This window comes from Tenrec ecaudatus, chromosome 1, assembly GCF_050624435.1.
Source record: "Tenrec ecaudatus isolate mTenEca1 chromosome 1, mTenEca1.hap1, whole genome shotgun sequence".
Classification (NCBI taxonomy): domain Eukaryota; kingdom Metazoa; phylum Chordata; class Mammalia; order Afrosoricida; family Tenrecidae; genus Tenrec; species Tenrec ecaudatus.
Genome location: NC_134530.1, coordinates 219,496,892 through 219,512,889, shown reverse-complemented (window position 1 = coordinate 219,512,889; position 15,998 = coordinate 219,496,892). Strand labels below are relative to the sequence as shown.

General features: G+C 56.4%; 1 protein-coding gene across 1 annotated transcript in view; it reads left to right on the top strand.

The window, feature by feature from the left end:
- LMOD1 (leiomodin 1) overlaps window positions 1-14,602 on the top strand; it is a 43,830-nt gene extending 29,228 nt beyond the window's left edge. Inside the window, exons 2-3 of the mRNA XM_075528847.1 lie at window positions 11,447-12,970; window positions 13,856-14,602. Coding sequence (XP_075384962.1) covers window positions 11,447-12,970; window positions 13,856-13,882 — 1,551 coding nt within the window. The 3' untranslated portion in view covers window positions 13,883-14,602. The remainder of the gene's footprint in view (window positions 1-11,446; window positions 12,971-13,855) is intronic.
- The last annotated feature ends 1,396 nt before the right edge of the window (window positions 14,603-15,998 follow it).

Here is a 15,998-nt window from a genome sequence, read left to right as displayed (position 1 = left end):
CTTGTTTACTGCATTCCTTTAAGGAACATCAGTTGGGGCAGACTCTGGGGAGTTGGCCTGACTTGCCCAGCAGGCGTTTAGTTCCCAGCTCCTCCTCCAGCCCTGGGCAGCCTCAAGGTCTTGAGCTGCTCAGCAAGCAGCCCGAGAACCTTCTTGGTGTGGACTCCAGGATGCTGAACCTGCCCAGGAGGTGCCCTACTGTCAAAGCTAATGATGGGTCAGCCTGGTCCAGACCCTGCTCCAGGAGGGAAAGGGACAGAGAATCTGGAGAGCTTCCAGCAGAGGTCTTTCTAGTACCCTGGTCCCCTTATCCCCAACACTCACTTGTGGGAGCCCTGACTCAGCCTTCCCTGGACACTTGAGCCCATTGGCACTGCAGCTGCTTCCCCTCAACCTTGGACTCCATCACTGCTCTATCTCAAAACTCACTGTCCCTGAGTCCTTTCTGACTCCTAGTGACCCTATGAGACAGAGTCCGAACTGTCCCTGTGGATTTCTGAGGTTGTAAGTCTTTTTTTTTAAAACATTTTATTAAGGGCTCATACAACTCTTAGCACAACCCATACATATACATACATCAATTGTATAAAGCACATCCGTACATTCTTTGCCCTAATCATTTTCAAAGCATTTGTTCTCCATTTAAGCCCTTTACATCAGGTCCTCTTTATTTTTTTGGTTGTTAAGTCTTTATGAGAACAGACAGCCTCGTCTTTCTCCTGCAGAGCAGTTGGTGGGTTTGAACTTCTGACCTTGCAATTAGCAGCCCAACATGCAACCCAGAATGCCACCAGGGCCCTGTCTACATAAACACCCTATTGGCCAATTCCGTTTTCTTGACACACACAATTCAGAGACGCTGGTTATGGTTCCCTTCAGCACGCCAGGCGGCCCTCCCCTCTGCTCCTCTCCAAATGATGATTGTGTTTTTGTTCTTAAATAAATCATTTTACTGGGGGTTCTTACAGCTCGTATAACAATCCATACATCAATACATCAATTGTATCAAGCACATTTGTACATGTTGCCATCATCATTTCTAAAACATTTTCTTTCTACTTGAGCCCTTGGGATCAACTCCTGTTTTTTCCAGTCTTGTTTTACCATTCACTTATTCATGCTCGAATCCTGGCTCCACCAGGTACCTGTTCTGCAAGCTTTCTTGGCCTTCATCATCTCAAGCTGCATGTTTGGCTTCATTTGCCAGACATCATTCATTCATCCATTCATTCCACCCCTATCAGCCTCTGTGGGGTGCCAGGCATTATGCTCAGTGAACAGTAGGCACACTCCTGCCCTTAGGGAGTCCAGGGTCTCCTCCCGCCCCCCAGGGGAGACTCACTGAGACAGAGAGGGGCCCTGACAGGTGAGGAAGGGAAGGGAGCGAGGGAGAAGTGCCACCTCCCTGCCAGAAGCAGGAGAAGGATTGTAGGTGCTGAGGAAGACTCATCTGCTCGCTGCTATAAACTCGGTTCCACTCCTGGAAACCCGCCGGTCACAGAGGGCTCTCTCTGACATAATCTTTACAAACGCACAGCCCCGGGGCTTGCTCCTGTGGCACCGCTGGGTGGTTTCAAAGAGCCAACCTTCAGGTCAGTATTCGAACGCCATTTTCATCACCACGTGGTGATTAACAGCAGCAAAAACTCAGTGCCATCTGACTCGCTGTGACCCTGTAGGCTCTAAATCTCGATGGGAGTGAGCAGCCTCGCCTTTCTACTGCAGAGCCGCGGGGCCCGTGGAGGTGCCTGGGCTGCAGACAGGCTTTGGCCATCACTTTTTCCTCCGTCACAGGCCCTCTGCGCAACCCCGGTCTGAGTGCTGCCCGCAGCTGACCCGGAGCCTGGCACAAAGCTGTGTGTTTTGCTTTCCCACTCTCCAAGAAGAGTACCATCTATAAATTTTGGGAAATAATGCCATCTACCCCCGAGGCCCAAACACCCCATCCAAAAGCTGTGACTCCCTGCTCACAAACTGTGCCTTTTCACCGCTTTGTCTCTGCGGCGCTGAGATGGTGTGCAGTTGTCCTGGGTGGCACAAACCGTGAAGTGCTCCGCTCCTAACTGGAAGGTCGGCGCTCCGAGCCCTGCCCCAGAGGCACGCCTGGTGTCGAGGCAGCCACACCGGCGCTGTGGGGGGCACCACTGCTACATGTGGGGTGCACCGGGACTTGGAGCCGACGCCATGGCGACCCGGTTGGTTTTCCGGTTTGATGTGAGCATGTGATGGATGTCAGCACCCCCCTCACGTGCCTCTGGGAGCGGGGGGAAGTCAGATGGTGAGGCCCAGAAGGAGGCTCTCCACCCGAGCAGCCAAATGACTGCCCCCTCTCCTGCCTGAGGATCCCTGGCGGTGTCGTGGGTTACACGACGGGCTGATAACCACAAAGTCAGTGGTTCGAAACCACCAGCTGCTCCACAGGAGCACGATGAGGATTTCTGCTCCAGGAAAGGGTGACAGTCTCAGGAGGGCAGTTTTATCCTGACCAACAGGGCTGGGAGTCGTAATGGACTCACTGGCCAACAGTTCTGTTTTGTTCCTATTTGGTTTCTGACTCCTGCCCAGGCCCCTCCCTCAAGCTTCCTCCCGCTAAGACTGGAACTTCACCAAGCTCTGCCCACCCCTGGAGTGGCCTCAAAACTCCACACTCAACGAGAAAGAAAATGCTTTGAAAGGATGATGGCAACATAGGAACAAGTTCACTTGATGTAGCTGATTCTGTGGATTGTTATGATATCTTAAGATAGTTATAATTTTTTCCCTCTGTTGTGATTTTAATTTGCATTTCCCTGACCAGGAGTGCCTCTGAGCATCTTTGTATGTTTCTTGGACATGTGGACTCGCTCTTCTGTGAAAGGCATATGCTTTGCTCATTTCATTTCTTTGTTTCTTTTCTTGTTTTAAATCACTTTACTGGGGCCTCGTATGACCCTTATCACAATCCATCCATCCATCCATCGTGTCAAGCACATTTGTACATTTGTCGCCATCATTATTCTCAAAACAGTTGCTTTCTTGTTATGATCTCTTAGGAGCTGCCAATAAAATGATTTTTTTTAAAAAAAGGTGGCAGCCGAGGAAAGCTTACCTGGGACAGTTCTGCTCCGCAGCACAGAGCACCCGTGAGTCCAGATCCACTCGATGGTACCTGCCAACTGCCCGGCAACACACGTCCCACATCCTATTGGGATTGTACTCATACTTTGAAAGCACACGTTTATCTGAAATAAAAAACAACAACCAAAACTCCACTGCCATCAAGTCCACTCTGATTCACGGTGCCCCTCTGAACAGAACAGAGCTGCCCCTGTGGGTTTCTGACACTGTGACTCTCTAGAGCAGTGGGTCTCACCCTTCCTAACGCCGTTCCTCAGGTGGTGGTGACCCCCCGACCCATCACATTGTCTTCGTTGCTACTTCATCACTGTCATTTTACTAGTTATGAAGTGGGCGACCCCTGTGAAAGGGTCAAAACCCACAAGGATAGACAGCCTCATCTTTCTCCTGAGGAACAGCTGTGGGTTTGAACTGCTGACCTTTCAGTCAGCACCCCAGAGCACAGCCTGATGTGTGTCCTGGCGGACAAGCACTTAGCGCGGTGTCCGGCACCTTGTAAACCGTGAGTGCCGGCCAAGGCCTGGCTGTGACAAATCGCTGACAAGGCACACGGTGCTCAGGGAGAAGCCCGGGGGAGAAGCGTCTCTGGGCTGGGCATGGAGGGGAAAGAGTGCCTTAGCCCAGGCGCCCTCCCACCCCACCTCATGCAGCAGTGGGACACAGAGTCTCTGTGAACCCTCCCAACCCAATGGATTCCTTGCCTCCTCCTTCTCCTCCTCCTCCTCCTCCTCCAAGGTTGTGAGATCCTGGGCTTCCCTTCCTGGTGCCTGTGGGCTTTGGTCTGGTTTTCCAGTACCATGAGGGTCAGGATAGGAAGCACCTGGCAGAGCTGTGGGAATCAGGGGCGTGAATAACACCGGGCGGGGCATGCGACCGCACCTGCTGAGGTTCATGGGTTGCTATGTCGGAGAGTGGAGGTCTGAGATGAGGGAGCTGTGGGGAGGAGGCTCTGGGGACTAAGAAATTTGGGGGACAGGACCGAGCACAGGGGAAGAGTTGTTTTCTCTGGTGGACTGGCACGCCAGGCTGGGCACCGTGTCCTATTGGGGCATCAGGTTTGCCGTTCTGAACAGAGGGTCTGCAGTTGGAGAGTTTCGCTGCTGTTCTGTACCAGGGGGCGGAGACAGCCTGGGCCTGCCCAGTCCTGTCCCCAGGCCGGAGGCCTGCCGGCTTCAGCCACCCCACCCCAGCTGGGGGCTGGAGCCTGCCCGCCAGCCCCCTGGGAGTTGCCCCATGTGCTCACAGAGACACTGGGAAGCCAGGCAGAGGTCAGGCAGGGTGGGGACAGGGCAGCAGGGGGCATCTGGGCTGCCGGCAGGGGCACAGCTTTTCTTAGCTCCGTGACTGCATGGGCCTTGGCCGCCCAGCCCGCCTGCCAGGTGCACCAGTCCCCGGGGGCGCGGCCTAGATAACCCCTCTGAAACCAAGCGTGCTGACAGCCCCCACCCCTCGTGGGGTGGGGAGGGGAAGGGAAGGGGGCATTGCTCAAGCCATCGGCTGTGTAGGCAGTAGCTCTCACACGGTCCAGGGGCAGAGCTTCCAGCCTGGTCTTTGGTACAAGGGGCCTTACCAGGGTCTCAGGTGGGATCTCTCTGAGCCAACCCCACCCCCCAGCTGATGACCTCCCCTGGGCAGTGTGAGGATAGTGTCTAATCCCAGCCTGTCACTCTGTGACCTCTGGTCATCAACAAGCACCCACACAGGGCTCAGGAGTGTGTGTCAGGGGGGTGGGACTAGAGGGGGCATTGAGACTAGGGGTAGGTTGGGGGGGGATGGGCTCCAGAAAGGCAGTCACGATGAGTGTTAAAAGACAACAAGGAAGGCACTTCTGCAGCCCCTATATCTTATGATGAAGCCCCCAGCCCCACATGAAGAACTCTATATTCAGTCTCTGTTTTTAGGGGGTTCACTACACTCCGTCTGTGGGCAGGAGCAGAGGGGTAGACACGTGGGCAACCCTGTTACCATTTCCATTTTTGAGAAGCGTATTTCCAGTGGTGCAAACTTAAGGGAGTGAGGTCATAATCCCACCCCACCCACGTCCTTCACGCCGCCCCTGTCTCTGGCCCTCATCCCACCCACCCCCACTCTCAGCCCTCCCAGGGACCCCGGCAGCCAAGAGGATGCCTAGCAGTGACTGCAGGGCTGAGGAGCGTGCTAGTGCTCCCCAGGGTGGGCTCTGAGTGAAGAGTGCGCTAGGAGGCTGTTGGGGGAGGTGTCAAGTGAGGCCCTGTCCCTGAGTCGTGGCAGGAATGGGGACACTTCCGAGGGGAACAGGGAGAAAGGGGATACCTGGATTTTTCAAGGACCCGAGAGGCCCAATGCTCTCAGCGAGGCACCTCAAGGGTCGTGACTCAAAGCCACCCAGCGAGCAGCTGCAGACCACCCCCTGACAATCTACTGCCACAAGTCAGAGACCACAGCCACCCCACGGAGCAGTTCTGCCCCACAACACCCGGGGTGGCGTGGGGGGGGGGTAGAGGGAGGGGGCATGCCGGGCTTTGGGAACCCACGTTGACAATGAGGCTCAGACTGAGGCAGTAGGTGGTGGTCTCAGCCAGGGACACCTGCTCTGCGGGGGTCAGCTCCCTGCTCTGTGGACTTTGATGTCAACATGTCCCCTTGTCTGCCACCACCCCCACCTGGTGCAGGTAAAGAGATGTGCTCCACAGAGCACTGGGACCCTGGCCCAGGATTGGTGGTCCCCCTCCGCTGCCCACCCCACCTGTTTGGTGAACAGAGGCATGAATGAATGGATGGGTGAGTAAGCCCCATGGGCAGATAGCTTCAGAGGACAGGCCGAGATGCCACATGCTGTCCTGGTGCTCTACTTGCTGCTCAGAGACCTGTGGTCCAGGAGGAACCAGAGCAGGTCAGGGACAGGCTCCATCCCACACTGAGGCTGCCAATGCCCCTGGCAACTTCTGCTGAGGCTCCAGAGAAGTCTATAACCTACCGGGGCGGGGGGGCGGGGGGGTGGGAGCAGGGCACAGTCTCGGTCCCCAGCTGGGAGCTCCACACAGAGCCTCCAGAGCCTCCCTGGTTGGCCCTTGGGACACAGCTAGAGACTAGGTGCAGTCACCTGAGTGGTGTTGCCCTGGCTCTTCTTGCTCTGGGCAGGTAGGCAGGCAGACAAGCATCTGGATCCATGTAGTGTCCTTCCTGGCCTGGGATGTGGTAGCTGCCCTGCCCTTCTCACCTCGGACCCTCCCAGGCTAGCGTCTCGGAGGTGAACTCTCCAAGCAAAGGACTTCTGCTCCTTCCACCCCAGGCTGCCCCTCCTCTGGGGACAGCCTGGGACCAGGATTTCTCTGCAGAGAGAAAGAGACCTCCTTTACAGGTGCGGGGCTGCCCAAAGGAGAGTGATGACCACAGGCTGGTCTTCACAGGGCAGTGTGGGTCGGGGCTGTGCATGGCACACAGACAGACAGTGTGGCCCTTGCCCTCAGGGGTTCCCATTCCTAGGGGGCATCTGGATAGACTCGCAATGCTTTTTCCTCCCCTCTTAACAGTTACAGTCTGGGGAACCGACAGCGGCAGTGTACCCCATCCTATGAGGGTCTCTGTAGGTCAGAACCAATTCCAGTTTGGGTTTTTTGGCAAGAAGGCTGGTGAGAAGTTCTCGCCAGTCAGGGAAGGTGTCCTACAGGAGGCAGTGTCAGAGGCCCTGAGGGAAAGAGGAGATGCTTCGCCCTACCCAGCAGAGCCTCATCCCAAGGCAGTGGCAAGCACCACCAAGTGGCAGGCCTTTGGTCAGCGGGAGCGGCTTCCCTCCTGGGAGCCTGGCAGCTAGGTTCCTGCAACCTGTGATGTCGCATGTGGTTCGATCCTTTCTGGGTTTCCCTTAATCTTAAAGTAGAGGAAACATTATCGCTGCTTTGTCCCTGTGGGCTGTGGACTTTGTCCCTGGGGAAGTTCTGTGTTATATGTCACCTGAACCCTTCTTTTTATGGGGGAGGGGTGGCAACCCATAAAGTGAGACCCAGAGACACACCCTGAGCTGCTAATCACAAGGTCAGCAGCTTGAATCCACCAGCCACTCTGTGGGAGAAAAATGAGGCTTTCTCCTCCTGTCAAGAGTTATGGCCTCAGAAACCCACAGGGGCAGTTCTACTTAGTCCTATCGGGTCACTACAGCTCAGAATCAACTCAGTAGGTGAGAGAGACAGGCACTCAGGCAAAAATCACCTCCAGAGTCACCAGGCTGCACCTGCAGGTCTAGAAGCAAAAGAGCAGTTGGTCAGCCGGGATCCCCAGTCTGATAAGTACAATAAGGAGGCTGCTCTGCTGGGGCTTAGGGCTTGCCTCCACAGAAACTCCAGCCCTGGGAGGACGCTGGGCTCCTTCTCCTTTTAAGGCAACGTCTGAGCACTCTGGCCACACGGGCTGCAACAGGCCCCAGGCCCACTCATTCCTGGCTATTTGGAGGAAACTGGTGATTAATCAGCCCTTCCCCCTCCCCAGCCTGTTTTTCATTAGGGTTCTTTTTAAAGGGCTGGCCCCTCTCCTTGGAAACAGGCACCAGGCAGATCCAAGCCAACCAGGACCCCGTGTGAGGGAAGGGCCCGAGCAGTGAGGGGGCAGGACCTGGGGTCAGAACAGGAAAATCAGGGTGGCTGGGAAGGGCAGAGGCTGTGACTTGGAGTCCCGGGTCTAAAGGGGGCTGGGAGATTGTGTGTTTGGGTGGCCAGGGAGACCTACACACCCAGCGTGATGCTGGAGGAGGCTCGGAGGGCGGGGGTGGGGGGGATGGCAGGTAGTGCTTTGCCCTGTCTGTGAAGGTCAGAGAAGGTCACAGGAACATAGTGGCTGCTGGTGAGACAGTTTGGAAACCCGTTTTCTGCACTTGTGTGATGTTGTCTGAGTTAGCCTCTCTTCGGATCCCCAGCTTCCCTTGAGGGAGGTCTGTGATCAGCTTGGGAATCCCACAGGACCCACAGGCTATGAGAGAGCCTGATGTTTGGGAAAACAAGCGGTCAGGTCTCTCCCCTCGACTCCTGAGGTGGGAGGAGGGATTCACGATGGAACCCCACGGTGAACCTGGAGAAAGGAGGGAATCGATCCCCTGGCCAAGCTATGAGTAGACCTTTGGACTCAACTCAGTCAGTCAGTTCAGACCCACAGCGAGCCCGTGGGGCAGGATGGAACTGCCCTGTGTATTTCCAAAACTGTCACTCTGGACGGGAGTAGAAAGCCCCTGTCTTTCTCCTGGTGGTTTCAAACTGCTGACCTTGGGGTTAGCGGTTCAACACGTGACCCATTGCGCCGCCAGGGTCCTTTGTGAGTGTCCGACCACGGCGGAGGAGTCCTTGGGTGGTATAAATGGCTCATGTGCCCAGCTGCTGAAAGGCTTGCAGTTCGATCCCTCCCCGCGCAGACACCTTGGAAGAAAGGCCTGGTGGCCTAGCCCAGCAGCCATCTCCGAGGTCCCAGTGGTTCCGTGCCCCGTGCTGGCATTCTTGCCAGGCACTCTGCACAGCCACCCCCGCTGCCAGTGAGGCCTGTGTGTGGTCATAGTGTGAAAACGGTTTCAGCAGCACTTCCGGGTGAAGACGGAGCAGGGAGAAAGGCCTGGGGATCCACTTCTGGAACACAGACATTGAAAACTCTGAGTCCCAAAGGTCCCATCCTGTCATGCGGGGCATCTCCAGGAGCCTGGGGGGATGGGGGGACAGGTGACAGTGACAACAGAAGGGCTGGCCCATTCGATGGTCTCCTGTGCCCGGTCCTATTTCCCTCTTCCTTTCAAATCCTGGTGCAGGATGCTCACCTCCACTTCTGCACGCAGTCCTGAGCCAGCCCCCACAGGGGGCTCTGCTTCCACTACCCAAGAGTCCCAGGGGCAGCTGGGCAGGGGGTGGGGGAAGGGGAGCATTCCTAGGCCCTGTCTCACCAGCCTGTGCCCAGCAAGAAGCCAAGGACTCCAGCTGCTAAATAATCCCGGGGCTGGTCCCCAAAGACAAGTGTTTGTTCTGTAGGTACAGGCCGTCTCCATAGGGCCAGCAGCAGCCTCCATGCCCTCTGGGAGGGTGAGGGGCAGGGAGGAGCTCCCAGGGCCAGAGAGGGAGCTGGAATGCTACACTCCAGAGAGCCTGCCAGTGTTCTTCCTCTCCAAAGGCCTGCCACCGGGAAGGCCATCCCAGCATCCCTGGAGGCTCTGCTCCCTCCCGTGGGTGTGGCTTTTCCCATTTACAAGCTTTTATTTTATTTCTTCCTATGGTTGAAATGAACTTGGATGTCACTAAAGACTACAAGTTCATTTCACATGGACTTTACTTCTCTTTTTTTTCTCTCCAGCCACTCAGACGAATATTTAGGCCCAAGGGCTAAGGAATTTAGAAGTTTGGGCTCTCCCCCCTCCCCCCGCTTTAAATTTGGTTTTCAAAGAAGCACACTAAAAAAAAGCACGCTGTATATAGTTACCCAGCGCATCTTAGCAGAAGAACTAGACACTACCCAGTGAGACCCTCCATCAATGCGGTTCTCCCTCTCTCCTGCCCCCCAGCCCCACCCTCAGCATCCTGTCCCGCCTCTCCTACCCCGTCCCTGGCCTCTTCGTAGTCATCGAGCCTTATCTTTCAGGGTAAAAAACTGTTTCTTTTTCTTTGCCCTTGCTTATAATAGTAGTGTTGTTAAATATTTGTCTTTGTAAGGCTGACGGGGTTTGCGAAACACAATGTTCCCCAGCGTTGCTCAGGTCTGGCAGTGCTTCAGGGAGCCGTCGTTTCTTTTTATCGATGCATGCTTTTCCAGTTGGACAATGCAGCTCTCCCTTCTATTCTCAGGGCAGGGGTCCTGCTGCTCCCATGGGCAAACCTGGAGCCTCGTGGCTTCTTCCAGCTCTGCAGAGGGAGGGCTGGAGGCCCGGGGGCATGAAGGGTGGTGCACACAGGACCCCGTAACTTCTCTGAGCAACCTGTCAACACAGAGATGCAGAAAGCTAGGTCTCTAGTCTGCCAGAGTCCTCCCGAGGCCAGCCAGTCTGGGGGAGTCCAGAGCTGCCCAGAGAGGTGCAAAACTACTACTAGAAAATTAAGCTCAATACTTTGTACTTTGAATTCACATTCAGTGGCGAGGTCCTTTAGTCTATGATGCCTCCTTGACCTCCGTATGGTTCTCACTGCTGTTGAGTACATGCAGACTCACAGCGACCCTATAGGACACGGTAGCACTGGCCCTGTGGGGTTTGGAGACCGTAGCTGTGTGAGTAGAACACCTGGTCTTTCTACGGAGCCTCTGGTGGTTTCGAACTGCTGATCTTGAGGTTAGCAGGGCAATGCATAACCTCCACACCGCCAGGCCTCCTCTTAATATCAACGAGATGGTGGTGGTGAGTTGGTACTGGTGGCCCTCGAGTGGGCCCCACACTGTTCCACCACGATGCAGTGGAACACAATGCTCGCCGGTCTTGCACCAAACCCACGGTCAATTGCCGTCCATCTCGTGTGATCCATTGGGTTCTCCCCGGCTGATTTCGGGAAGCAGATGTCTCACCAGGACTCTATAACCCATCTTAGCCTGGGTGCTCGGCTGAAACCTCTTCAGCACTCTAGCCACGCATGAGCCTCCACAGACCGATGGGTACTGACTGTGCTGGAGGCTGGGAACTGAACTCTGGTCTCCGGCGTGGAAGGTGAGCATCCCATTGGACCGCCCTGCCCCTCAGGACGGAAGGCAGGATTTACAAATACCCCGATTCGTAAAAATAAAATGTCAGCAACTCTATGTTGTTGGTGCCCCCAAGACTTTTTTTGACAAGGGGCTTATCAAATTTCAGTATTTGAGAACCGCTGACTGAACCCGTTGGAAGTAAATTCGGGACTAGAGTGAGATGTGTGCGGCATGTCACTCAGACACAACATGGAAGGGAGCGCACCCAGACTGAACCATCAAGATAAGGAGTATGTTCATGTTCTCGTCTGAAAACCCAAAATGAGTGAAAAATTCCATCACGGACCAAGTATCAGACGTTTAAATCAAGGCAGGGGCAATAGGACGGCTTTTGCCATCCATTTTCCTCGGGCTCCAGTGTGGTTCTGCCTGCCACTGCCGGGCGCACTCCTTCCAGCGCGCCTGGCAGAGAAGGGCGACTCTGGGCACCTTGTGCGGGAGGAGCTGCCACAGGGCCTTCAGTCTCTGGTGATCCCGAGGCTGCTATCTCTCCGTGGCTGGAACCTGATTCCCATGCTGGTTTCCATGAAGCCCACCCACCTCTCCGGGTCCCAGCCTGTCCCTCTGAGGCTCAAGGGCAGTTACATAAGTGGTCCCCTTACTCATGCCTTGCCCTCATGCGGCTCTTCATGTTTATTTTTCTTTTCTGAATTCTTAGGAAAGCAAACCAGTGGAGACCAAGCCAGATGCCAAGAATGGAGAGGAAAGGGGCAAAGAGGCCGGCAGAAAACCCCTGGGCCCCAGGCGGGACTCTGATTTAGGGGGGAAAGAGCCCAAGAGGGGTGCCTTAAAGAAAAGCTTCTCCCGAGACAAAGACGGCGCTGAAGGCAGGCGGGAGGAGAAGCCCAAGGAGGAGAAGGTCATCAGGGGCATTGACAAGGGCCGGGTCAAGGCCGCAGTGGACAGGAAGGAGGCAGGTCCGGACGGCAAGAGCGAGGACAGGGCCGGCGCCGCGAGGAAGGGGGAGGGGAAGGAAGGGAGCCTCGGGAGCCTCGGGGTGGGCCCCGACGCGGGGAAGAAAGGGGAGGGGCCGCCGGCCCCGGCCGAGGCCAAGGCCAAGGTAAAGGGGCCAAGTAGGAGCCCCGCCGCCGCCGCCGCGGCGAGGGAGGCTGAGCAGAAGACCCCGGAGCGTGCGGGCCCAGGCGCCAGGACGCAGGAGGAGAGGGCACAGGGAGGAAGCGGGAACCGGGACACCAAAACGGAGGGCGGGAAAGCCGCGAAGCAGGGACCCTCCAGCGACAAGGAACCCCAGCGAGCCAGCGAGGCCGCCCCCGGAGGCCCCGCCCAGGCCGCGGATGGCCCCGCCCAGGGGGAGGAGGAGGCGGCTCCCAGCATCTTTGACGAGCCCCTGGAGAAAGTGAGGAACAACGACCCCGAGATGACGGAGGTTAACGTCAACAACTCCGACTGCATCACCAACGAGATCCTGGTCCGCTTCACGGAGGCTCTGGAGTTCAACACGGTGGTGCGCGTGTTTGCCTTGGCCAACACGCGGGCGGACGACCACGTGGCCTTCGCCATCGCCATCATGCTCAAGGCCAACAAGACCATCACCAGCCTCAACCTGGACTCCAACCACATCACGGGCAAAGGCATCCTGGCCATCTTCCGGGCCCTGCTGCAGAACAACACGCTGACCGAGCTCCGCTTCCACAACCAGCGCCACATCTGCGGGGGCAAGACGGAGATGGAGATCGCCAAACTGCTCAAGGAGAACACCACCCTGCTCAAGCTGGGCTACCACTTTGAGCTGGCGGGGCCCCGGATGACCGTCACCAACCTGCTCAGCCGCAACATGGACAAGCAGCGGCAGAAACGGCTGCAGGAGCAAAGGCAGGCCCAGGAGGCCGGCGGCGGCGGCAGCGGTGGCAGCGGTGAGAGAAAGGGTCTGCTGGAAGTGCCCAAGGTGGGCGCCCTGGCCAAGGTCTCGCCCAAGCCCTCCCCGCAGCCATCTCCAAAGCCCTCTCCAAAGAACTCACCCAAGAAGGGGGGTGCTCCAGCTGCCCCACCCCCGCCTCCGCCTCCCTTGGCCCCACCCCTTATCATGGAGAACCTGAAGAACTCACTCTCACCAGCGACCCAGAGGAAGATGGGGGACAGAGTGCTCCCTGCCCAAGAGAAGAACTCTCGAGACCAGCTACTGGCCGCCATCCGTTCCAGCAACCTCAAGCAGCTCAAGAAGGTAAGCAGTGGGAGGCGCGGGCTACAGGGACTGGGGAAGGGCAGGGGCGTGTTGAAGGCCGGGCTGCAGAAGGCATGAGCGTTGGGCTTGCAGAGCTGATGGGGTCTTCGGGTCATCTGGTCTGTCCTTCTGCCTCCAGGCAGATGCTTTCCAAGACCCTTCAAGGCTCAACGTTATCCCTACTTGAAGGACTCCATTACCTAACTCCACTGAACATGTCCCTCCTGCATCTTGCAGCTAAATCTGTATGTACCAGAGGTGGACACGCCACTCTGCACCTCGGAGCTTCGCTCCCCACCACCATCGTGGGTCTATGGAATTCTCCCTCAGCACCAGTGGAGTCCTGTCTGTCATCTTTATCCCAAAGGCCTTTGGAGATTTGCTCCCTGGGAGAGTTTGACCTTTGACCAGCCAGTGACAGGGATACACAAGCCCCTCCTCCTCAAAGGCCCATCTCCCTGGAAGCCTTGCCCAGGTGGCAGAGTCTGGGCCACCTGCCCCTCTAACTTGATGGTGGAACTTGACTCTAACCCCGTGCTTTGGGGCTAGATATTAGGAGAGAAAGGAGAGATCTCCATGATCATTCCAGCACTCCTCTGGTGAGATCCAATTTAAAAAAATCGTTTTATTAGAAGCTCATACTACTCTTATCACAATCCATACATCCATCCATTGTGTCAAGCACATTTGTACATTCGTTGCCCTCATCATTCTCAAAACATTTGCTCTCCACTTAAGCCCCTGGTATCAGCTCCTCAAGATCCAATTTTTATGGAGAGGAGGGGGATTGATGATGTGTCATGCTTCCAGAAGGAAAGGGGTGGCATGAATTGGAGACCCCAGCCCGGTTCCTGTCTCTAACCTGCCTCTCCTTTGCTCCCACAGGTAGAAGTACCCAAACTGCTTCAGTAGGACCAGACTGCCAGGCTTCACCTCCTAGGACCTCACAGACCCTGGCCCCCCACTCCAGACCGACCGACCGACCTGCTTTGGAGGTCTCGATTCTGCCACTCGGAGAGCGTGAGGTGGAGGCCACGCTCAAGAAAGGACACCTGACCTCTCCTCGCTTTCTTTCCTCCACCCGAGGCGCTCCCAAAATGTCTGTGGTTGCTTGTTGTTGAACTTGGAGCCGAGATTTCTGGGCAAGAAGAGTCCCTTTAGCGTGCCTCTGAGAAACTGGCACTGCTCTGAGCCCACCCAGCTGGCAAGCGGTGGCAAGTCTATGATCCAAGAAAGCTGTCCCCTGGGGCCACATACCCATCCCAGCCCCATGCCCTCCGGGCCAGGATTCAGACCTCTGAGGAGCCCTTGGGCAAGGCTGCTGGGTAGTGGGACCCCATGTGAGACAGTGGCTGAGGGACTGAGAGGGAGTGGGGCCTCAGGAGAGAGTGGGGAGGCCTGAGGACACCCCCACATTCTTCTCCCTGTGAGCCCAGAGGAGGCAGAGGATGTGGCAGGGACAGGCAGCTGGTGGGGAGGGGGCTTCAGAGGGGAGGAGAGGAGCAGACAGCAGCCGGACCTGAAGGTTTGATGCCAAAGCAGCCGTTTTCCTCACCATCTGCTGTTGTATAAATAGCCATGTATCTGTTTTTCCATAAGATTTTGATAATATATACAAACATTAGCTGTAAATGGCTCTGGTCGCTCCGTAGTACTGCCGCTCCACCCACCCCCCTCTCCCGGGCCCCGGGGGCTCACCCTTAGAGCCTGGAGTCATCAGCTGGAGCTACTCTCAGGGGGATGAGGCCATCGTGGTGCGTGGGGCCCTGACATGGCTATATTAGGCAAGTTCAGGGGATGCTCGGCCCATGACTCTTCCTAAGGGTGGGCTCAAGGCCAGCTCCCCACAACAGTCACAAGCCCAGGAAGGCAGGCATCCCTGAGCAGGCAGAGAAATGGAGTAGCCATTTGGGGAGCGGCGCTCACAGGAGTGCGGTGAAGTCACACACACAACACTCTCCCCTAATCTCCCAGTTCACTCCCTGTTCAAGTTGCAGGGCATCTTTCTGATGTGTCCAAGGCATCCGTCTGATTTCTGCTGGCTTGAAGTTGCTGCCCTCACCTCTACCCGGCACCGTGGGGCAACTGCCACCTTGGGCCTAGTCACTAGCAGGGTTTTCTGTTTCCAGACCTTGCTTCCATGGCTGGGTACACAACAGACCTGGCATCTTTGGGGTATGACGGAAGCAGCCTTGCTGTGCTAGCGTAGGTGGGGCCTGGGAGCAGAGCTCAGAACACCCCCTGCCACCTCCAGGGTCCCTGTCTGCCCCTCCCCTCCACCACTTGCCTTGCCTTTCCATAGCTGGGTCTAGGAGAGGGGAAGCACACACTTGTTGGCTCTGGGACCTCAAAGGGCATCAGCTAGCTCCGGTGCAATGCCAAAGCTCTTGGCTGTTCATCAAAAGATTGGCCGTTCAAACCTGCCCAGGAACTCCACGGAAAAAAAGATCTGGAAGTCTGCTCTGGTAAAGAGTACTGCCTAGAAAACGTGATGCTCTGGGGCATGGAGTCACTGTGGGTCAAGTGAATTCAATGGCACCATAGCATGCTCAGCCAGAGCTTCTCGCCTGTGCTACCAGGCGCCAGGCTGATCAGGGCTGGGGAACCAAGGCCTTAACACCATCCCTGCCAGCTCACCACACACCTCACCAGAGAAGCAGTTCCTACCTGCACAGCCCAAACCAAACCCACTGCCATCATCGAGCTGATGCCGTTGCCGACTCTGCTGAGCCTCCGGTCCAGGGAGGAAGCGCCCCTGTGAGTGCCTGAGACCGAGACAGAGGCTCTTTCCAGGAGCAGGACGTCCTTCTTTCTCGAAAAGAGCAGCGACTGGTGGTTTCCAACGCTTGGCCTCGGCCTTAGCAGCCTAACATGTCACCACCGTGCCACCAGGGCTGCTGGCCCTCAGAGCAGGGGTGAGTGGATGGAGTGTTTGACCAGAGAGCAGCTAGTGTCTAAGTCCGAGCCTTTTGCATGGCCTGCAAATGATGCTACCAATATCCAGATGGACCCTTGGCAGCAAAAGGGC